Below are 24,135 nucleotides of genomic sequence, written 5' to 3'. Positions count from 1 at the left end.
CCCTTACCCCATTATGTGTCATCATCCACTTATTAGCGATATCATTCGTCCTTTAGTTTTTTGAGATTGGCTTATCTCACTTAGCATGATATTCTCCAATTTCATCCATTTGCCTGCCAATGCCATCATTTTATCATTCTTTATGGCTGAGTAATATTCCATTGTATTTATATACCACAGTTTCTTTATCCATTCATCAATTGAAGGACATTTAGGTTGGTTCCACAATCTGGCTATTGTGAACTGAGCAGCTATGAACATTGATGTGGCTGTATCTCTGTAATATGCTGATTTTAAGTCCTTTGGGTATAGGCCAAGGAGTGGGATAGCTGGGTCAAATGGTGGTTCCATTCCAAGTTTTCTAAGGAATCTCCACACTGCTTTCCAGAGTGGCTGTACTAATTTGCAGCCCCACCAGCAATGTATGAGTGTACCTTTCTCCCCACATCCTCGCCAACACCTGTTGTTGCTTGTATTCTTGATAATCGCCATTCTAATTGGGGTGAGATGGAATTTTAGGGTGGTTTTGATTTGCATTTCTCTTATGGTATTGGTGTTCTTGACTCTGAAAACGGGCTATGTATTAATTCGCTAGGTCTGGCATACCAAAGTGCCACAGACTGAAACTAATTAATTAATTTATTTTTTTATTTATTTTGGTACCAGGGAGTGAACCCAGGGGCACTTTACCACCAAGTCACATCTCTATCCTGTATTTATGTTTTATTTTGAGACAGGGTCTTGCTAGGTTGCTGAGTTTGGCTTTGACCTCTCAATCCTCCTGCCTCAGCCTCCCGAATCGCTGGGATTACAGGCATGCACCACCACACCTGGCTGAAATTTATTTTCTTACAATACTGGCAGCTTAAAATTTGAGGTCACGGTGCGAGCAGGATTTGTTTCTTCTAGTGTCTCCTTGGCTTGTCGATGACTGTCCTCTCTCTAACCTGTTATAACTGCCTCTTCCTATGAAGACAGCAGTCCTATTAAATTAGCTCTTTCCATGTAGACAACATTTGGAGTTCATTACCTCCTTAAAGACACTGTTTCCAAGCACATTCTGAGGTCCTGGGGGTTAGGATGTCAACATACGAGTTTGCAGGGTTCCATCAAATTAAATTGATTTTTAAATGTTAAACCAACCCTGAATTACTGAACCAAATCTTACTTGGGTATATAATATCTTATCCTTTTAATATTGAATTTAATTTTCTACAACTTTATTAAGAACTTTTTGCATCTATATCCATGAGAAATATTGGTCTTTAGTTTCTTTTCTTGTCATGTTTTTGCCTGGTTTTGGTATGAGGGTAACCTAATTGAGTTTAGACATATTTCCCCTTCTTCAGTTATCCAGAAGATTTTGCATATTATTTCTTCTCTAAGGATTTGGTTGAATTCATCAATAAAGCTATTTGTGGCTGGAAAAAAAAAAAAAAGGTACAGTCCATAATAAACTTCTTCCTTGGCGTTCAAAGTGCGGGTCACATCAGAGCTAGATTAGCACCTTTGCCTCTGGCTGTTGGTGTTCCTGTAGCTCCTGATGTACCCTTGCTAAGTGCACTCGACTTTGCTCAGTTCGCCAGGGCAGCTAATGCACTGGTCTGAAATTAAAATCGGGGTTGAGGCCGAAATTACAGATGAAGATAGAAGAAAATGAGAAAGTGTAAGACCGATAGTTTAAAATTCAAGCTTATTAGGTCGGGGAGAGAAAAATACAGGTTATTTCCTGTCCTAATTCTTGTTGGGTTTGGGGGAAGAAAAAGACGACCTTGAGAAGTGGAAAGGGGGCGCACCCTGCTGCCTGCGTGTTGGAGGGAGTTTATGAACTTCTGTGGCCAGATTCACCCTCGGTGGCTTCCTGTGGTAGTCTTTGAAAACCAGACAGCTGTGGCTGCCCGATTCCTGTGACTTACCTGAGAAGCCATCTCCTGTGTTAATGACGTCTCCTTTGCTGTGTCTTCACTCACCAGTCCTTCATGAACATGTCCTGTGAGTGTGGAGCAGGGTTGGGTATGGGCCCAGAAAGGGGAAGAGGATGACATTGCTTTCCTCAAGGAATTGAGCAGGGGAGACCGATCCGTAAACTAATAAATGTGGGGACATTGGAGGTGCCCAGGCCTGCTTACTGAAGATTTTTATTTGGCTTTTAATTATACAGTGTTCGTAGGTGTCAAGCACTGTGCCGAGCATAGACTGTCTCATTTAATTTTCTTAAGGGCCCTCTTAGGTGGGTGCTGTTAGTTTTCCAATTATGCTGATGATTACTGTTGTGGAGGGGAGGAAACCAAGACTCAGGCAGATGAACTTGCCCAAGGTCATGAGCCAGGGCCAGCCTTGGATCTGCTTCCTGGTGGACTCATTGCTGAGCCTGCTGACCTTCTAGGCAATGACAACTTTCTCTTCTATGTCATTGAACTAGGGTGAACCAGCATTTCCCTGCAGTTATTGGTGGTGCAGGGAGGAAGGGTCCCTAGGACTATGAATTTGGAAGTTAAGCTTCTGATGGAAAGAATAAAAGGGACAGCAACAGAAGGCATCAGGGTCATCACTAATCCGTCCTGGGCTTGGAAATTCTCTTGACCTTCCCTTTTGTCATGTTTCTCAATTGCTCCTACCTTTTTGCAATGCATGTGCCTCATGTTATGTTTCCCCGACTCAGCTTTCTGCCAGTCCACCTGTACCTGCCTGTCCCCCTCCACCTGCCTCCGCATGTGGCCCTGACTTTCTGGGTCTAACTCTCTAGGTATCCACGGTGTCTAGCCTGGAGCTTTTCCTCCACTGGGCATGTTGGGGGAAGTGACTCTGTGAAGTCAGAGCCTGTACTGTGAATAGGCAGAACGGGAGGGAGGAGACCCCACAGAGGAGCAAGGCCACCATCCCTGTGGACAGCCTGGCGCCCCCACCCCCTGACTCCAACTGCATCAGGTCCCTAGGTGTGGACAGAGGGCGGAGAGAAAGGAGAAAAAGACTATTCCCAGGATCCTACTGATGTCCAAAGGCTTGTAGGCTCGTGGAGATGAACGTATGTGTTCTCTGCAGTGGACACTGGTGTGGTTTCTGACTTTTTGCTGTTATGGACAGTGCCTTTGGGAACAGTGGAGAGTGCTCCCGGGAACTGCCGATACATGCCTAGTTACAGAATCCCAAGGTCACAGGGAATGCACAGACTTTACTCCATAAAAGACTTGTTTTTAACCTTTTTTGTTCTTGCAAATCGAAGGATGAGACGTGCATTTCCATCAACACAGGATTCTATTTATGATATCCATAAGTTAATGAGCGGGCCTGAGATTGTGAGCCCTTTTAGCTTGGAGCCCCCAGGTTGCTGCCCACCTCGCCCTCCCCCGGGCCCACACTCATAACTGACCCCGTCCCCAGAGGCACCTTCTCTTCCCCATGGCATCGCCTGCTCCCTGGAAGCTGGGCTGGTCTGAGTGTGTGATTTCCCCTTAGACCTGAATGGAGAGAATACCTACTTCCTGTCACTGCAAGACACAAATTGTTGATCCTATTTTATGGCTCTCCATCCAGAGCCTGTGTTTAGAGCTCATCCAGGTACAGGGCTCTTCTGCTTTCATGCTCCGGCTTCAACTGCATCAGTGTGACACCAGGATTTATGATTACAGCGTCCTTTATGAAATGCAGTTGTCATTGCCTCTCATCTTTGTCTTCTAAGCTTTGCCAGCTTTTTTTTTTTTAACTGCTCTGCTGAGTTGCAATCCACAAGCCATTCATTTCAGTGGTTTCTAGTATATTCACATTGTTGAGCAACCATTACTCTAGTCAATTTTTAAACATTTTCATCGCACTGAAAAGAAACCTATAGTTACCTCTGATTGGCCCCTGTGGCTCCCCAGCCCTGGGCAATTGCTAATCTACTTTCTATCACTACAGATTTGCTTTTTTTTTTTTTTTTTTTTTTTTGCCATACTGGGAATTGAATCCAGGCTTCACATGTGCTAGGCCAGCACTTTACCACTGAGCTCCATGCCCAGCCTCATTTGCTTAGTCTTCACATTTCATATAAATGACATCATGCATCGTGTGGCCTTGTGTGACTAGCTTCTCTCACTTAGCCTGTTTTCAAGGTTCGCCTGTGTTGTAGCATGTTGTCAGTCAGTACATGCTACGACACAGGTGTGAATACTATCCTATGATATGTGTCTTAGTCCATTTTTGGTTGTTACAACAGAATATTAGAGATGAAGTAATTTATAAAGAAAAGAAGTTTTTTAGCTTACGGTTCTGGGAAGTCCAAGGACACAGTGGGAGCATCTGGTGAGGGTTTTCATGCTGCATCATAACATGGCGGAAGTGTGTGTAAGAGACAAAGCTTGAGGGCAGAATCCCTGTGTAACAACCCTTTTTTGCAGGAACTAATTTACTCCCATGATAACAATAGTACTCTGATGCAGAGGGCTCTGTCCCATGGCCCGGGTGCCTCTCATTAGGCCCGGCTCCCAACATCACTGCATTAGGAGTCCAACTTCCAACTCACAGATTCTGGGGGACAAGCACTCAGGCCATGACAGTACCATATTTTGTTTATCCTTTCTTTAGTTGACGGACCTTTGGGTAGTTTCCAGTTGTTGGCTAATATGCATAATGCTGTCATGAAACTTTATGTATAGTATTTTGTGGGAACATATGTTTTCAGTGCTTTTGAACATATATCTAGGAGTTTTGGGGTCATATAGTTGTTCTGTGTTTAACTTTTTAAGGAACTGCCAGACTGTTTCATAAAGTGGCATTACCATTTTGCATGTCCACAGTGGTATACAGGAGTTCTCGTTTCTCTACATCCTCATCAGCATTTGTTATTATCCGGCCTTTTAATCCTAGCTATCCTAGTAGGTGTGACATGGTATCTCATTAATGGTTTTGGTTTTCATGTGCCTGATGACTGATAATATTGAGCATCATTTTTTTTTTGGTACTGGGAATTAAACTCAGGGTCACTCGACCATTGAGCCACATCTCCAGCCCTATTTTGTATTTTAATTAGAGACAGGGTCTCACTGAGTTGCTTAGCACCTCACCATTGCTGAGACTGGCTTTGAACTTGCAATCCTCCTGTCCCAGCCTCCCGAGCACTGAGATTACAGGTGTGCGCCACCACACCCAGCAATATTGAGCATCTTTCCATGTGCTTCTTGGTGTACCTTTAGAGGAGTGTATATTCAGATCCTTTGCCCATTTATAAAATTGGATTGTCTTTTTTTATTTTTCATTTTTTTGTATCAGGGATTGAACCCAGGGTTGCTTAAGCACTGAGCTACATCCCCAGCCCTTTTTATTTTTTATTTTGTGACTGGGTCTTGCTAAGCTTTGCTAAGTTGCTGAGGCTGGCTTTGAACTCTCGATCCTCCTTTCTCAGCCTCCCAAGCTGCTAGGATTACAGGCGTGAGCCATTGTGCCCGGCTTAAAATTGGATTGACTTTTTATTATTGAGTTGTAAGAATTCTTCATGTATTCCAGATACAAGTCCCTTTTCAGATATGATTCACAGTACTTTCCTCTTATCTGAGTTGTGTTGTCACTTGCTTGAGGATATCCTTTGAAGCACAAAACTTTTATATTTTGAAGTCCAATTGACACTTTTTTTCTGGCCTGTTAACACTTTAGGTATGGTTTCTTGCAAAGGTTCACTGATGTTTCCTTAGCACCTAGAATAGTCCAGACATTTTTTTGTGGTCTGACTAAATGCCAGGGATCGTGGAAATGGTGAAGAAGTACAAACCAGGATGAAGAGTTTTGTTTTGATGTTTTAGGTGGTATCTCATGGGAAATAAATTATTCCAAGACCTTTTTTTTTTTTTAAACTAACCATTTACTTATGGGTAATACGGTTGGGATAATAATACCTGTTAATTTTAACTGAAGAACTTCTGAGAATTGGAATATCAGTTCAGTGGAAAGTCACAGTGTTATTTATTTTCCTCCCTGGATTTACCTTTTTTATTTTTACTAGAGTAGAAGTTCTTAGTAGTTGTTTTAGTTAGCTTTTTCACTGCTGTGACTCAAAAGATCTGACCATAACAATTTTAGGGGAGGAAAAGTTTATTTGGGGGCTCACGGTTTCAGAGGTCTCAGTTCATGGACAGCAGGCTCCATTCCTCAGGGCTCGAGTTGAGGCTGAACATCGCGGCAGAATGTGTGGGAGAGGACAGCAGCTCACACATTGATTAGGAAGCAGAGAGAGAGAGGTCCCTACTTGCCAGATACAAATATATACCCCAAAGCCGCACCCCAGTTCCCACCTCCTCCAGCCACACCCTACCACTTCAATTACCACTCAGTTAATCTCAATCAAGGAATTAATTCATTGATTGTGTTAAGGCTCTCATAACCCAATCATTTCTCCTCTGAACCTCCTTGCATTGGCTCACACGTGAGCTTCTGGGGGACACCTCACATCCAAACCGTAACAGTAGTGTTATTCAAATTTCATTGTTCATCAGAATCATCTGGCCCACTCCTGTTCAGTGGAGTACCTCAGTTCATTCACTCATTTACCAAATGCTGACCATAGTCTGATAGATAAAATGCTACGCTGAGAATATTTAAATGGCATGATCATATAATTAAATGATTTCTCTAGCTTCACAAAACTAACTTTGAACAATTTTTGTATATTAAATGACTATTTGAATTCTAATTAAAAGTTAGTAGATTAAAAAAAAAAAAAAAGAAAGAAAAAAAAAAAAAAAAAGAATCATCTGGATAGCTTAACGGGGATTCCTGAGCCCTTTTCTAGAGTTTCTGGTTTACTGGGTGTCAGGCCCATGAATTTGCATTTCCAAGTTCCAGGTGGTCTAGGGGTCATGTGCTGAGAACCATAGGTGTACAAAACAGGTTGGCATTTAAGAATCATCAGATGAGGTTGCGTGCCTGAGGATAAATTTTCTGCTTGTAGATCCAAGGACATGCGTTTTACCTAAGGTCCAAGGTTAGGGGCTGGGGATTATAGCTCAGTTGCTAGATTGCTTGCCTAGCGTGCACAAGGCCCTGGATTCAATCCCCAGCACCACCAAAAAAAAAAAAAAAAAAAAAAAAAAAAAAAAAAAAATGAAGTTAGGAGAACAGAAGGAAATTAGAATATTTTTGAGCCTCTGCCATGCCCTAGTACTACTTTGCTATGTTTTACTCATAGTATCATATTTAATCTGAATACTTATTTCCCAAGGATGTGGGTGAGTTTGCTCGGGTCTATTCAGCAAATTGGTTGGCCAAACTTTCTCACCTAGCCCATGGCAGTCAGACCATTTTAACTGTGCCACTTTTTTTTAAAGCATCTCAGAAATTGAATTTAATTTATTTCCATCAATTGCAAGGAACGAATGGGAAAGTAATGTCTTTAACCTGGCCAATCTCTCTGGGCAACACAGTATAGGGAGGAATATTAGTCTGTTCCACTCTTAGCAAAGATTGCAGAAAGAGAGGTAACCAGGGTGAGCAGGTGAGGAAATCAGGAGATTGTTCCATTTGTCGAATGTGGGGTTAGAAGGGAAGTCACGATCCTGTTCAAACAAAGCTAGCTAGGATAGAGCTTAACTGTGCCACTTTTGTTAGCTATCAAAACTGTCTGCAGCTGGGTGCGGTGGTGCAGGCCTGTAATCCCAGCAGCTCAGGAGGCTGAGGCAGGAGGATTGCAAGTTCAAAGCCAGCCTCAGCAACAGTGAGGCACTAAGCAACTCAGTGAGACCCTGTCTCTAAATAAAATATAAAATAGGGCTGGGGAGGTTGGTCAGTGTCAAGTGCCCCTGAGTTCAATCCCTGGTACCAAAAAAAACAAAAAAACAAAAAACTGTGTCTGCAGGTAGATTTGAACAGACTTGAGCTAGAAATAATTTTAATGGTTCTAAGAAATCAGATAAAAATGATGACAACCTTCGTATCTCTTCTATGGGTTATCATTATTTATCCATCATTATGATCATATTGATATGAGAAGGTTCATGGACCTGGGGAGAAAAATACTCATCTGAAAGAGAGCAGAAATCTCATAATACTATATTTAAAAATATATAAGCCTGTCACTTTACTTCCATATTTTCAGATATTTCTATAGGCTCAAAAAGCCCTGGACAGAAATGTACCAAAATATTGATAGTGATTATTTCTAGTTTCCGGGATGGTGAATAGTTCTTATTTTCCTACATACACTTTTTCCCCCCCAAATTTGATCCAGTGCATCTGTTTCTAGTTATAAATGAATGGAGAGGCTTTTAAACTCAGCTTTAAAGGCCATAAAATAGCATCTAGAGAGGGTCAGAAGGTTCACCTGCTAGGAAGGGGGATTTCTCTTACCCGCTCTGATGGCTGCACATAACATGTTGATAATGCGTAGGAGCTTACTGAGTGCACAATACACAGTATAACTCCTCCAAAGGATACAAAAGTAAGGTCAGACTTGTCCACACAGATGTTATCAGTATGTTTTCAGTATTATTTTTTTAAAACTAGAGATTGAACTCAGGGACAATTTAATCCTAAACTACACCCAGCCCTTTATTTTTTCTTTTTCTTTTTTGGTACCCAGTATTGAAGTCAGGATGACTTTACCACTGAGCTACCCCCAGCCCTTTTTATTTTTGATTTAGAGACAGGGTCTCACCAAGTTGCTTAGGGCCTTGCTAAGTTGCGGAGGCTGGCCTTGAACTCATGATCCTCCTGCCTCAGCCTCCCGAGTGGCTGGGATTCCAGGTGCGTGCCACTGTATCTAGCTTGTTTTCAGTGATTTTTGTTCATAGCTAAGTTTCTATTAACTTGTACTGAGAGCACCGGACTCCTGAAAATCCGGGCATTAAGCAACCAGCCCTGATGTCTTTGTTCTGATTTATTTGTCCTGCTTGCCATTGACAGGCAAGCTCTGTGGTTCTGGGTTGTCTTTCCTAATATCTTTCAGGGTCTTTAGCAATGGACAGCCTTAGAAAAATTTTTGGCAGTCAACTTGTCCAAAGCAGCAGCTTGAGGATTTTCAGAGCAGAAGGCAGGGTGCAGGACAGTGAAAGGTTTTATTCTGAACAATGAGATTCAGACTCTCCTTTCTTAGCTGAAGACCACCGATCGTGAGGCTGCGTAAGAGCAATGGTGTTCGTGAGTGTGCCACGCATACCATACAAACACAGCTTGTGTCGCGTTGCTCATGGCTCTGTAGCTTCAACCTGATTGTCCCACCAAGGGGAATAGAAGAACGTCTTCACATGCTGCTGAGCCCAGTTGTATTGTCCTCAGGGTTCTTCCACCTGCAGATTCATATTTGATTTATTTAAGAGGGAAATAAAAGAGACAGGAGGAAATCCTGATCAGCTGGCAGGTTCCTTGAGAAAATTTTGAACAAGGGGTATGGGAAGGGGCTGACTTCTTAAAAGTTACAGGTTTATAGGAGGCAACTACATTTTTCTAATGAATGATCTCTCTCTCTTTTTTTCTTTCTTTTTTGTGGTACTAGGGATTGAACCCAGAGGCACTCTACCACTGAGCCACAACTCCAGCCCTTTTAAAAATAGTAATAATAACATTATTATTATTATTATTATTATTATTATCCAGGGGCACTTAGGCCCAGCCCTTTTTATTTTTTATTTAGAGACAAGGTCTTGCTAGGTTGCTTACAGCCTCACTAAATTGCTGAGACTGGCTTTGGACCTGTGATCTCCTGCCTCAGGCTCCAGAGCTGCTGGGATTACAGACCTGCGCCTGCATGCCCAGCTTATTTTTTACTTTGAGACAGGTTCTTACTAATTTGCTGAGGCTGACCTTGAACCTGTGATTCCCCCAGCCCCAGCCTCCCTAGCTGCTGGGATTTGCAGGTCTGCACCACCATGCCCAACCTAAATGATCTCTTTTGTTTGTTCAGGTCTTTGTAGTTTCAAAACACCATTGTTTATATAACCTGTTTTGAAGTAGCTAGGTGGCAAAGGGAATTCCTATTTTACATAGGAAGTTACAAAGGTCAGTGGAGCTAAGTTATTGCCAGAGTTTATACAGTGGGTTGGTTACAGGCATGTGACTCAGAACTTCAGACCTACATCCCTTCTCTTTTTTTGCGGTGCTGGGGATTGAGCCCAGGGCCTTGTGCATGTGAGGCAAGCACACTACCAACTGAGCTCTATCCCCAGCTCCCCATCCTTTCTCTTTGATGGGGATGTTCCCATTTTACCATGATGAAAATCCCTGAAAAGGAAGAAAGGGAGGGTTGTGTGTGTGTGTGTGTGTGTATTAGAGGTGGATGGGAAGTAAAGAAATAGGAGGTCCAGAGAAGCAGTAATGTTTAGTTAGATTTCAGACCATCAGGCTCCATGTGAGAAGCAGAGTAGGGAGTGTCAGCCTCCCCCTAACCAAGGGTAGTAACTCAAGGGGAAATGAGGAATCAAAGTGGTAGCAAAGGCTGAGAGTGGGGTACAGCAAGTGCATGAGCTTTGCCATTGAGGGCTTTGTGGGAGGCGTAGAAACTCCAGGTATAAGGGAACTGATCAAAGCAGACGGATTGTTGCTGTAAGGACAGGAAGAGGGGTGACCCATTTCCTGCTCACCTTGTAGGGTCGTGGGTGACACCCCTGTAACAATAAGCTAATAGAGAAAAGTATAACAAATTTATTTTACATTACAGATTGAAGACCAGAAGTGCCATGATAAGCTATACATTTTCATCCTTAGGTTCAGTAAAGCATGAACAGTCATGTATGTAAAAATATAGGAGCTGGGTGCCATGGTGCTCACCTGTAATCCTAGCTACTCAGGAGGCTGAGGCAGGAGGACCACAAATTTGAGGCCAGCCTGTGGGCAATTTAGCAAGACCCTGTCTCAAAAAAAAAAAAAAAGAAAAGAAAACAACAACAAACAAATAAACAAACAAAACCTCAGAGTGCCCTTGGGCTTAATCCCCAGTACTGGGGTAGCAGGGAGATTGGGCAAAAAAGGGAGTACAATCTAATAGTAATAAGGGGAGGCATGGAATTCAGCCAGGTCTTTCTATTCCAATTCTTCTTGGGCCTCTGTGTAGCATTCCTTCCTGATTTGGGGCAGGACCCTTTTTGGAATGGGGTCTTATGACCTACTGTCATAGGTAAGTCAAATAATTTCTTTGTGGCCAGCTCCAGGGCAGAAAGGAGCAGGGAGCTAGAGTAGTATTTTTAAGGTCTTATGACTGGCTTTGGGGAAAAGGGATTCTGGTTTCTATGACTTGCCTTGGGAAGAGCTTTTGTTTTTGTTTTTGAGACCATGTTGCCCAGGCTGACTCTGAGCTCCTGGACTCCAGCAATCCTTCTCTCGCCTCAGCCTCCTGGAGTGCCTGCCACTACACTAGGCAGTCTGGTCGCAGAGAAATTCTGGTTTCCGTGGCTTGCCTGGGGAATGGGTGGGAGAAGGAAAAGGTCAGGGAAAAACTTTGCTTTTGAGGCTGCTTGTAAGACCTTCACTTGGGGGGATCATTTTCTGAACCCAACATTGGTAATCAATCCTGTTCACTTGTGGCTGCTGAACCTAAATTACCAATCTGGACAACCCCTTTGAAGAAGAAAGGCTTTCCCTGCCTGCGGGCAAGCCAGTGAAGTTTTAAATGCTAAACTTCGGACTGTGATGTGCTCTGTGGGCAATGATCCTTTATGTTTGCTGTTCAAACCAGCTTAAGCTAAGATAGAAGGTTTGGGTTCTTGCAACTAAAAAAATCCAGGTAGGGCTGGTTTCAGGTGCATTGGCTTAAAAAATACCAGCGAGGCCCTGTTTTTCTCCTCTGCCTTCCACAGCATTGGCTTCATCCCACGGGAGCCTCTTGGCCTAGGTTCTCCTATTTCTAAAATGGTCGCATTCATTCCAGACTTTACACCAGCTTTCCACACTGTTCCAGGAAAAGACCCATAGCCATCTCCAAAGAGGAAGGAAGCAGCTGTTCCCCAACAACCCCGGCAAGCATCTGCTGGCTTCTTGTTGGCTCCGTTTGATGGGCTTGTGCACATTAAGGACGCCACCTCCCAGCAAGGGAGGGGCCAAATTTGCCAAAATTTCACCGTAAAATGCAGCTAGGTAAACCCCTGTAATCCCAGTGACTCGGGAGGCTGAGGCAAGAGGATCACAAATTCAAAGCCAGCCTGGGCAACTTTGCAAGACCCTGTCTCAAAAAATTTAAAAAAGGACTGTGGGTGTAGCTTGGTGGTAGAGCATTCACGAGTGCAACCCCCAGTACCAAAAAATGAATAAAAAAATAATAATAAAATAAAATCTAAGGAGCAGTTTTTAAAAGGAAATTTAGGGGCACTTTTCCTGGGAAGAAAGGCAAGGTCGCAGTCCTCCTCACCTGCTAAAGGCACAGGGAGGGAAAGCATCCTGGATAGGCAGAGGAGTAACTGTTCCTCCTCACTGCAGGTTGCCGTCTCCAATCTCAGCGAGGCCGTGCAGGATGCAGACCTGCTGGTGTTTGTCATCCCCCACCAGTTCATTCACAAAATCTGCGATGAGATCACCGGCAGAGTGCCCAAGAAAGCCCTGGGGATCACCCTCATCAAGGTAACTGGTGAGCACACCAGGCCGGAAATGCATGGCTAGACGTTGGTTACCCGGAAGTCTCTTTCCCTCCTTGTTCTGCTTGAGATGTGGAGCTGGAGGGAAGGTGGTGGCAGTGTTCAGTTTTTCATTTACATTTTTAAAGATGCCTAAAAGGTGATTTAAAAAAAAAAAAAAAAAGAACACCTCAGAAGCCTAGTTGAGGCCAAGGTCAAGTCCAAGGCTACTTTCTACTGTAGCAGATGAGCAGCAGAGTGATGTGAGGGCCCTTCTGTCAACCTGTAACCCACTTTGGGGCTAAGCCTGCACCTGAGAATCACTACTTTGCTTTAACTGGGACATTGATCACCATTCCTAGGCATATGTCCTAAATAAAGCAGGGATTTTTTTTAACGAAAAGTCCTCAAATCACCCCCAGAGCTTCATGCACTTAATTGTGGAAAGAGAATCTTGCATTTTTATTCATTTTAACCTCTAACTGAAATGGACATTTATGGAACACAACCAGTGTCTCCATAACAGTACCGTTAGCAGGACCTGTGACCCTGTTGTCAGTTGAAGTCACAGGGACTTTCAGATCACGTTACAAAATAGTTTCAGATCTTCCAAGATGCCATTTATGCTTGTTGCTTCTTGGAAATTATAATAATTATTAGCCCTGTCATGACATCTTTTTCTAAGTGCATTCATAAAACAGTGCATAGATTACTTGATTGCAAATTTAGAGTTTCAAAAAAGTTTTGATAAGTATTTCTATGTAATTGGCTCCCTAGGTAATCTTATATATTTTGGTTTATGCATGCGAAATTCTGAAGATGAGTCTGTAAGCTTCACCGTATGTATGCAGTGGAGTCCAGGACATTAAAAGAAGTCACAAACTCCCTGAAGTCCCAGAGTGTTCATAGGTGAATGTTGTGAGAGTGAACTGCAGTAACCCACATGTCAATCAGCAATAGAGTGGAGAAATGAATTGTGGACTATTCATTTTGGAATACTATGTAGCAGTGAACACAAATGAACCAGAACCTTCATGTAGCTCTAAAGTAAGAATGTAGCACAAAACAGCACATCCCAGGTGAACAGTGCGATTCCATTTATAGACTTTCAAAAGGAGGCATAAGGACATAAAATTGCTTAGGGCAGTTACATGTGACAGAGTGATAAGGAAAAGCAGGGAGCAACACTTCCAACATTCAGGGTGGTGGTTCAGTCTGGGGGAGGGAAGGGTGAAGGTGGAGGATGAACTTGGGGAGAGACATATGGGGACTTCTGTGGTTTTAGTCATGTTATGTTCTTTTCTTTCTTCCTTCCTTCCCTCCATCCCTCCTTCCCTTTCTCTCTCTTTCTTTCCTTCCTTCCTTCCTTTCCTTTCCTTTCCTTTCCTTTCTTTCTTTTCCTTTCCCTCTCTTTCTTTTTCCTTCTCTCTCTCTCTCTCTCTCTCTCTCTCTCTCTCTCTCTCTCTCTCTTCTATTCCTTAACCTGACTGGTAGAGACATGTTTGTTTTATTCTTTTCAACGTATTGTGCTTTAAGCAGCACGTAGGCAGTACGTACATTTTCTCTTGTATTTAAGGTAGGGTTTTCAAGTCGTGCATGCCATTGGTTATCTGACTCTAGATTACTTATAAAGCAATTAATCATGCCTCTTTAACTGAGTGGTTCCCCCACTAACATCTTGATATCCCTATAGGGCATAGACGAGGGCCCTGAGGGACTGAAACTCATTTCTGACATCATCCGTGAGAAGATGGGCATTGACATCAGCGTGCTGATGGGCGCCAACATTGCCAGCGAGGTGGCTGCGGAGAAGTTCTGTGAGACCACCATTGGTAAGGGCTGCCGAAGGAAGGGCCCCGGGAGCCAGGCAGTTGGCACTTGAACAAGACCATTTCCGTGTCTGGTGTTTTCTAGGGTGGACTCTTCTCTGCCCCTCTTATTCCTATGGTGATATTCAGTGGTGGGAGTTTTATGTAAGGAGAACAGTCTGTGGAACTGAAGTCTTTCAACAACCTCCAGAATGTATGCCAGGCTATGTGACCCCAAAGGTTAGGCACAGAAATGCAAGGTTGTTGGTACCAAGAAGCAGGTGGCTACAGTCACAGTGCTGATCCCTTGCTTTAGAAATCCAACTGTTTCTTTGCTCACAAATGCTAGTATCTGAGTCCTCACTGGTTCCAGTAAGAACAACAGCAACAACAAAAACTGGGTGGGAATGGTCCCCATTTTCAGGTGAATAAGCCAACTCTCAAAAAATAAGTTACCTGCCCCAAGGTCACACGCCAGTGTAGAACCCAGGCATGAATTTGGGTCTCCTGTGTCCTAAAATAGTGAGTTTTTTCTGTTCTTACACATTAGGAAGTGGAGATATTATTCTCACTCTGGTGTGAAAATTCTCATTTCCTTTGAAGAGGGTTTTGAGGGTTCTCAAGTGCCTGTGGGCCATATTAAAGGACGCACTGTTGGAAAAGGAAGATTATTGCATTTTTAGATGCTTTGCATATAAAGGTGAAAGTTTTATCTGCCACTACAGAACTCACTTCTTCCTCGTCAGATGCACAAGTAACATGAGTCATGGGAAAAGGAAGCCTGGGAGAGGCTGGGCTGTCTTGAGTGAGATGAGGAGCTGGGGAAAGCGTAGCTGCAGATTCTCACATTTGCTCATAGACAAGGCAATTAGAGTTTCAGTGCATTTTGCCCTTTATTTTTTAATATATAGGGATTTCACTGTATCATTAGGGAAAAATAGAGGCAATCGAAAGAAAACCATTTTTTTTTTTTTTTTTTTGGGTGCTGGGGATCGAACCCAGGGCCTTGTGCTTATAAGGCAAGCACTCTACCGACTGAGCTATCTCCCCAGCCCCCCATTCTTATTTTTATTAAATATATTAGTTGTCAATGGATCTTTTATTAATTTATATGTGCTGCTGAGTATTGAACCCAGGGCCTCACACATGCCAGGCAAGTGCTGTACCACTGAGCCACAACTCCAGCCAGAAAACCATTCATTATTTTGTTTAATTTTAATTTGGTATATATACTTCTATTTTTTTTCTATTTATATACACTATTGTGTTTATTGTTAAGTCATCAACTGTTTTATAATTGCTTTATACACTTAATATGTAACAATTTTTAAAGTCCATTAATATATATCTTCATAGCTAGATCTTATTCCACCAATGATTCCATATTTGGACATTTAAAACTTTTTTGAGCAACATTTTTTGAACAGCTGAGGTAGCTGAACAATTAAGAAGTATAGGGGGACTGGGGTTGTGGCTCAGTGGTAAAGAACTTGCCTAGCATGTGTGAGGCACTAGGTTTGATTCTCAGCAACACATATAATAAATGATTAAAATAAAGGTCCATCAACAACTAAAAAAATTTTTTTTTTTAAAGTATAGGGAAGTTGACACTTTCCCTCTGAAGGTTTGGTAATCTAGTTTGCTGAAACATACTGGCAATAAATTAACATGAGACAAAGAATGTGAATGCATTGAAGAGCACGTGCACTTAGGAGTCATACAAAATATGAAACTCAAAGAAGGGCCAGATGGTGAAGCTTAAATACCCTCTTCATAGGGGAGGGGGGTGGGGTGCAATTCTAGAGAGGGAGTAAATGATTTTTAGTGGAGAGACTGAGCCCAGAGAACCGACAGAGGCCTGGGATAAAGTTCCCCTGGGCTATGGGTGTAGAGTTTGATTTTCTGTCTCCTCCTCTGTGATATGAGCTTAATCTTCCGTGGTTAATGGCATTTCAGTAAGGAGATTTGAAAGCAACTGTGTTCCTTTTTGACGGATTCTATCTTTGGGTAGATGAGGGAATTGCAGGGAAGCCCCTCCCTGTGTCATTGATCCCTGGGTCCTTTAACTTTTAAGTGCACAGTGACATAGTTTGGAGGTATCATTTTCTGAACTCCAACAGAAGAATGGCTTACTCACCTGTGTAGGTTGGCATTTATAAAGGTGATACAGACCCAGGTAAAAAATAATTCAATCAGTAGGAAAAGGTGGAAAATAAAAGCTAAGATTGTAATTTCTCATCAAATTCCCTCTTCCCAAAGGGAATTCCTTAGCAGTTTCTAAATATCCTTCTAGAAAATAATTTATTTATACGTGTACACTAGTACCTACTAGTATAATTCACAATACATATACATACTAGTATGTAATGTATGGTTTATTCTTTCATAGTTAATTCTTTTATCCATCTGCAAATTTAATATAGCCTGTGAAACAATGTAATTACTTTTTACCCAACAAAAAAGAAAACTAGGTGTTCCAACTCAACCCTATTTGCCAATAAACCTTTCCCAGTTGGTTGGAAATGATTGATTATTCGATTATTCTATTAACCTGGGAATTAATTTCCAGTCCCTGATTTAAACCTTGTATCCACCTGCATATTTTGGCAAGATGTTTTACCTGCTCCAGCCCCGTCTGCTATAGGAAAGTTTTTGGATTGGGTGCCTTAGGCCTTTTGGTTTGTAAAGACAGACAAATGCTCAGAAGTCACATCTTTTTCCCTTTGGCTTTTGTTTATCCAGGGTTGCTTCTGTCTTCTCTGTGTGTTAGACTGTGCTTGATGCTAGTGACCTAGTTACCAACCACTCTTGAGTTCAGCTAAGCAAAATGTTGAAAGTGAAGCAGAATATGAAGGTGATTTTTTAAAAATTATTTTATGTAATCTGAATTTTAAAATGAGGAAATGTCAGACAAGCCCAAAGTAAGCAATGAGTTACAAAACAACAGGCCCACACTCTTCAAAATACCAGTGTCATCAAAGACAATGAAAAGCTAATAGAGTGTCCCAGATTTAAGACACCAGAGAGGCATGACAACTACTAGATGCAATGTGGGATTCTGGGGGGGACCCTGGGCTTGGGAAAGAAGTTTGCTGTAAAAAGCAGTACTGGGCGCGGTGGGACACACCTGTAAATCCCAGCAGCTTGGGAGGCTAAGGTAGGAGGATTGTGAGTTCAAAGCCAGCCTCAGCAACTTGACAAGACCCTGTCTCAAATTAAAGTTTAAAAAATGGCTAGGGATGTGGCTCAGTGGGTAAGCACTCCTGGGTTCAATTCCCAGTACCCCCCAAAAAAGGCAAAAAAAGTAGCACTGGTGGTTGGCAAGACTTGAAGATGGAGTAGGTGTTAGGTGATATCATATCAGCAGTGACTTCCACGTATCTGATCATTGCACTGTGATCCTTCAGATATCCTTTCTTAATGACCTTTGGGACCAGCTAATTTTTAATTATGGTAGATTCAGAAATCTTGGCCCACTGTGTCTTCTGTCAGGAAGAAGAAAAATGGCACAGTGTTGAGCAGCTTGTAGAAATTCTGTCATGGAGAGTGATGGTGCCCCCTAGTGGTAAGAGCTCCCTTTGTTCTTGGGGTTTACCACGCCATCTCAGACTTCTCATTCCACAAAGGCTTTTCCAAAACCTATTATGTATCAGGCACAGCATTAAATATCCAGGATACATCTGCTCCTTGAGGAACTTCCCAGCCAACAAACCTGAAGTCCTAGGCAGAAATGAGGGTTTGAAGGGAGTTTTATTCGATCAGTGGATGATCTCTACAACTTGGTGTGATGGGGACTTTACCTGTCTTTTGGTTTAAGTTCAATTTTGGGTCCTTCACAATGGCTTTGGGTACTGCCTGTACTGTATAGGTGGCCTGGTTCACTACTTGCTACATCTGACTGGTGATAATAATAAAGTTGGTGCTTTCTTATTCATGATTAAATTAATAATTTTTAAAATGTACATTTGAGGGCTGGGGAGATAGCTCAGTCAGTAGAGTGCTTGCCTTGCAAGCACAAGGCACTGTGTTCGATCCCCAGCACCACAAAAATAAACAAATAAATAAATAAAATGTACATTTGAGAAAACACGAGAGTGCCAGAAGTCAAGCCCATTTCTGATGGATACTGTGTGGTACTTTCAGCCACAGAGGAGCTCATACATCGGTCCTGCCCATATGTTTGGCAAACAGAGAGCTCACTTCCTTCTGCCCATTCCTCAGGTTGCTCTCAGCAGCAGCTCGGGCTTCCAGCTGCAGACAGCTGGACAGAAGTGACTTGAGATGGAGTCATCTGTGGTGCTCTTGAATATCCCTCCCCTTGGAGATGTGAGCAGAGACATGGTGAGGTAGAGGAGGGGCATGGTATGGAGGTACTATGCCATGAGGCTGGGGCTTCTTTACCAACCAGATGATGAGACAGTGTTGCACAGAACCACCTAGAAGGCTTGTTGGACAGTCCAAAAGAGAAAGAGGACAGCTTGCTCAAACTGGCACAGTGCCAATATTTGGAAATCGCAAACTCAGCTACATAAGAGATAACGGTAACGTGTGTAGAATAGAAAATGGATTTCTATGTATTGGGTGTCAGTATTTATTATGGGACATTTCAAAAAAAAAAAAAAAAAAAAAAGGAAGAACCCTACCACTAATCCAATGTACCATCCCTCAGCTTCAGAATGATTAATTCCTGGTCAGTCCTACTTCATCTACATTTCATCCTCTCTATCTCCACCTCCCCTGGATTATTTTTACATTGTATCACTTCTGACTATAATTTTATGTGTTAGACATCCCCCTTCTTTTCCTGCCTTGGAGGGGGATAGGTCTAATTGTGATGTTTGTTTGTTGCTTATCTTCTCTCTTCCCCCTCCCTCTAAGGAGGGGGCATAGCATAAAGTTGGAGCTCGGGCTCTGGAGCCAGAACAACTTATGGGTTAGAATTTGGGCTGTCTCCTACTAACTGGGTGACCATGGCAAGTTGGTAAACCCATTTGGGGCTTTGTTTCCCTGTCTATACATCTAGAAGATCAGAATCATAATCATGCAAAGTCAGCTGACTCCATAATTATCCTCTGTGATCTTTGAGTGTTAATATAACCAAGACAGTTTTCATATGTGATTCTTCGCAACCATCCTGAGAGTGCTGGAGCATTTTTACTCATGAGGAAACTGAAGCTGGAAGAGGCTAAATCAAAGGTTTGCAAACTTGTCTTCCTGTTGGAATTATCTAGGGACACTCAAAAACTGTTCATGCCTGCTCCGTTCCAGAGATTGTGATTTAATTGGTCTAAGACGTGGCCTGGCGCTGGCGTTATTAAAGATCCCCAGATGGCTGTAATGTGCAGGCAAGCTTGGGAGCTGCTGGGCTCCTGCCTCGAGGCCGGCAGAGCCCAGGGCCCTAGTCTTCAGTGCGCTTTCTGTTGGCTGTGTGGAGTCTTTGACTTGAGAGCTGGAACTGGATCGGCAAGTCTTGTGATCCTGATTTCAGAGCCCCTTGGGAGGGTGGATTTGATGAGTTCCACCTGCACCCCACCAGCCAGAGCAGGTTTTACATGCGGTTTTAAGTGTAAGATTTTAGTTTTGTTTTGCTTTTTAACCACAGGTATCCAAAACAAATAAGTAAAGATAAATATATGAAAACCACTGAGCATTGAGCACAGTCCAGTCACTATCCCAAAGGAAGGGAGTGTAGGAGAAGCAAAAACAAGTACTCTTTTTGGCTGCATTCCCAGCTTCCAAAATTTAGGGGAAGCATTTGTGTGTGTGTGTGTGTGTGTGTGTGTGTGTGTGTGTACTTGGTACTGGGGATTGAACCCAGTGGTGCTTTACCACTGAGCTACATCCCCAGCCCTTTTTGTTGTGAGACAGGGTTTCTAAGTTGCTGAGGCTTTTCTTGAACTTGATCCTCCTGCCTCAGCCACCTGACTCTCTGAGATTACAGCATGCGCCACTGCACCCAGCAGGGAAAACATTTTAACACCCACAAATGTGGTTGTGGCTCATTGGTAAAGGGCTTGCTTCACACATATGGGGCACTGGGTTCCATCCTCAGCACCACATAAAAATAGATAAATAAAATAAAGGTATTGTGTTCATCTACAACTAAAAATATTTTTTAAAAACCCACAAATGTTACATACCCAATTTTGAAAAAATTCTGTTCACATTCAATAAATTAAAGATGTAGGTCAAATTGTAAATGACCCTTGTGGAACTATGGGATGTCTATTTTCTATTTCTGCTCCTATGCATCTTCTAAAGTGTTTTGTGATCAACACGTTGGTCTTGTATTAACAGTTATGATTTTAACCTCTATCAGGTATGAAGATTAAGATTAGAGATTGTGACTCATGTCTTTTTTCCCCTTAACTTTTCAATAGGTAGCAAAGTCATGGAGAACGGCCTTCTCTTCAAAGAACTTCTGCAAACTCCCAATTTTCGAATAACGGTGGTTGATGATGCAGATACTGTTGAACTTTGTGGTGCTCTTAAGGTAAAGTCAGCCTTGTCATTCGCCCCAAGGAGAGGAGTTCCTTGCCCAGGTTCGAGTCATTGAATCTCACCCCGAAGAAAGGGCTCTGTGTTTGGTGTGTTCTTCGGTGAAGAATGGTGAATTGAGAGCCTTGTTTATCCCTTCCTGTTTCTGCTGCAGCCTTTCCTGGGTTTCCAGGGTTTGCTTTTCTTGTACATATGGGGAATTCTGATGCTTTGTTCATCTGATGCTTGGTGGCATTCCACTTTGGTTTTCCTGGGGTCTAACCCAGGAGCAGATGATTCCCTTTGTTCATGTTTTGCCCGTTACCTTAAGCAGGAAAAGGAACTTGTTCCCCCTGAATTCTGTGCTCTACTGGTTTGGTGAGTTGTTCTTTCTCAAGGAAAAAAAATAGTCTTGCTGTTGACAAGAGTTTTTTTCTGAGAATAGTTTTATCTTTGCCCTTGAGAAGGAAAAGATCAGGTTAAAGAAACGACCTCAATTGGCCAGTGACTGAGACAAAAATTGCAACGAATTTCGTTAGAGACCAACAGAAGTTCTGTTTTATTCATGCGTCTGGACAGCCAACGGTGTTCTATAAAATAGCAAGTGCTCGCACGGAGCCTGGGCAGCCATGGCAGAACGGGGTTTTCATAAGGTAGAAACAAGGAATCAGAACAATAGGGGGAAAAAAAAAAAAAAAGATTGGTTAACATCAACTTACTTAAGTTACTTTTTTAAGGTTTAAAACAGAGAAGCCTTCCTCCTATTTTCAGGCGGGAAAAGACCGGTGTATTTTAGGATCTCTCTCTCCTTCAAGTTTCAGTTTGGTGATGTGGCATTTAGCATGGATGACTCCATTTTAGTTTGGTCTGGCTGGTCTATGGACCCAGTGCAAGACTTCAGTCCAAAGCAATGGCCCCCCATAATTTTTAAGTAACAGGAAGTAAAGGAAAAAATGTCCTCACCTGGGCTCCTGACTAGTCCACTACTGCCTTTGAAAACCTAGGTCATGATCTCTTTCTGTCCTGACTATGGGAAACAGCCAGGAGGCAGCTAATGCATCAGATTATACCAAAAGAAAAAAGGAAAAAGAAAAAAAAAGAGTTCTCAGTATGAATACCCTATTTGGTTCTTTTTTTTTTTTTTTTTTGCAGTACTGGTAATTGACCCCAGGGGTCACTGTATCACTGAGCTGCATCACTGGTCCTTTTGGGATTGATTTTTTTTTTTTTTTTGACAGTCTCCCCAAGTTGCTGAGGCTGGCCTCAAACTTGCAATCCTACTGCCTCAGCCTCCCTAGATGCTGGAATTACAAGTGTACACTACCATGCCCAGCTTCTTCCCAGTTATCTTTTTCTTTCTAGAATGAATATTGTGTGTTATCTGCATCGTCATGATACGCAATGAGCATTTAAAAAATTAAAGGCAATTACAGACTTGGGCTCCCAGGCAGCACACATCCACATTTCTAAATGTGTCCATATTTCTAAATGTGTGTGTGGGTATTCTTCCCATTATGTGCAGGCCCTGTTACGCATTTAAGATGCTGGCTTCGGATGCTTTGTTTATTTTTGTTGGTTGGGATTTTTATGTGTTTTTAATAGTCCTCCATTAAGCTAATGACCACTCGACAGCAGCGGGGGGCATCATGAATGCCTGATTGCTCAGCACTGGCCAGAGCTCCAGAGCTGTTTTTGAGTGACTGGATGCTTTTGGTGGTCAATGCAGAAGCTCTGAAATCCTGTTCAGAGCAAAGGGTGCTGAATGAGAAGATTCTAGATTGAGGGTTCTGGAAAAGCTTCTGCTACTGGGAGCCCGCTGGCCTTGTGTGTGAACTTCGAATGACTTTTCAGTTATCCTGGCAGGAAGCCTGTAAGTGGATTTGTTCCTGCTACCATGACAGAAGATGATTGATGGGGTGGAGGCAGGTGGCGCTTGAGGGCCACTTACTGTCCGTCCCCCTTGGATACCCTTTGAAAGGAGATTAGTTACCATCATTCCTGTGGGCCTGCATCAGAACTGGGATTTTTGGAAAATTGAAAAATAGGCACTCAGGCGTTATTGAGTCTAATCATTGTATCATAGAGAAAAGGAGATCAAGACCCAAGCAGTGAATGACTGGAGGGTAGCAAATATTGGCACAGTTGGCGTCAACACGGGTGAGAACCGTAGTCCAGAGTGCTCTCGTTACTACGTGCAAGTTGACTTTTCTGGTTGTATCTAAGGACTACAAATAAAATGAAACCCTTCTTCATGAGAACCTACCAAAGCAAAGACAAAAATGGCCATATGTTGCTCTCATTGTGTAAACAGTACTTCCCTTGGGTTTTCCTGATGATGGAAGTAGTCATATTCATTTTGTCACATACAACTGATAGGTAGAGAGAAGAAAGTGAAAATCGCTGACCATTCTTCAACCTGAAGTGATCTGTGAATGTTTGTTGTAGATTCTTCCAGACTTGCCAGCAAGCGTTCCTGTGTATATTCACTTTGAAAAACAAAAACTAGATTTTACTGTTCAAGTAGTTTGATGTTTTACTTTTTTCACATTAAGAACCTTTAGTGACCTTTGGTTACTAGCCAGTTCTAAAAGTACATAATCTTTGTTTTTGTTTTTGTTTTCTTTTCTCCAGTAGTGGGAATGGAACCCAGGGGTGCTTTACCACTGAGCTACATCCCCAACCCTTTTTTATTTTATTTTGAAACAGGGTCTCACTAAGTTGTGGAGGCTGGCCTCAAACTTTCCATCCCCCTGCTTCAGTCTTCTGAGTAGCTGGAATTACACGTGTGTATCAGTGTACCTGGCAGTATGTAATTGTTTATGTACACAAAACCATGAGGTCATTTCACTTACTGAATAACAAGAACTGAAACACTAAAAGTGCTCCCTACAAGGATAAAATAAAAAGAAAATTCAAAGGGGTTATGCATAATCATTGTATACCTGTGCATCTTAATACCTTTAGAATATCTTTCACCTCTTCTCTATGTCAGTCTTTTAATCTGAAAACAACATATTCTTTTTAATGATAGGTAAATGACGTCTATTTTGACAGTAATATATTATCAAAAGACAAAATGACAACAAGTTTAGTTCTAGTTCTAGTTGGCTTTCATTTGTGATTCATGACAGTGACTTTTATAGGTGAAAACAAGAAAGCAGAACAACGGGGAGACACCTGATTGGTTAATGCCAGATTACTTCAGATTTCTTTGTTTTTAAGAGTTAAGGCAGAGATGGCACATGCCTATAATCCCAGTGTCTTTGGAGGCTGAGGCAGGAGGATCACAAGTTCAAAGCCAGCCTCAGCAAAAAGTCCCTAAGTAATTTAGCAAGACCCTGTCTCAA

The 24,135-nt window shown here is 42.4% G+C and overlaps 1 protein-coding gene across 2 annotated transcripts in view; it reads left to right on the top strand.

The window, feature by feature from the left end:
- The window catches only part of Gpd1l (glycerol-3-phosphate dehydrogenase 1 like), a 55,878-nt gene that overhangs the window by 18,345 nt on the left and 13,398 nt on the right, over positions 1-24,135 (top strand). For both annotated transcript variants that reach the window (XM_047531979.1, XM_047531980.1), the window contains exons 3-5: positions 12,370-12,510; positions 14,197-14,335; positions 20,692-20,804. In XM_047531979.1, coding sequence (XP_047387935.1) covers positions 12,370-12,510; positions 14,197-14,335; positions 20,692-20,804 — 393 coding nt within the window. The remainder of the gene's footprint in view (positions 1-12,369; positions 12,511-14,196; positions 14,336-20,691; positions 20,805-24,135) is intronic.

The sequence above is a fragment of the Sciurus carolinensis genome, chromosome 17 (assembly GCF_902686445.1).
Source record: "Sciurus carolinensis chromosome 17, mSciCar1.2, whole genome shotgun sequence".
Taxonomy (NCBI): domain Eukaryota; kingdom Metazoa; phylum Chordata; class Mammalia; order Rodentia; family Sciuridae; genus Sciurus; species Sciurus carolinensis.
This window is presented reverse-complemented; position numbering and strand designations above follow the sequence as displayed.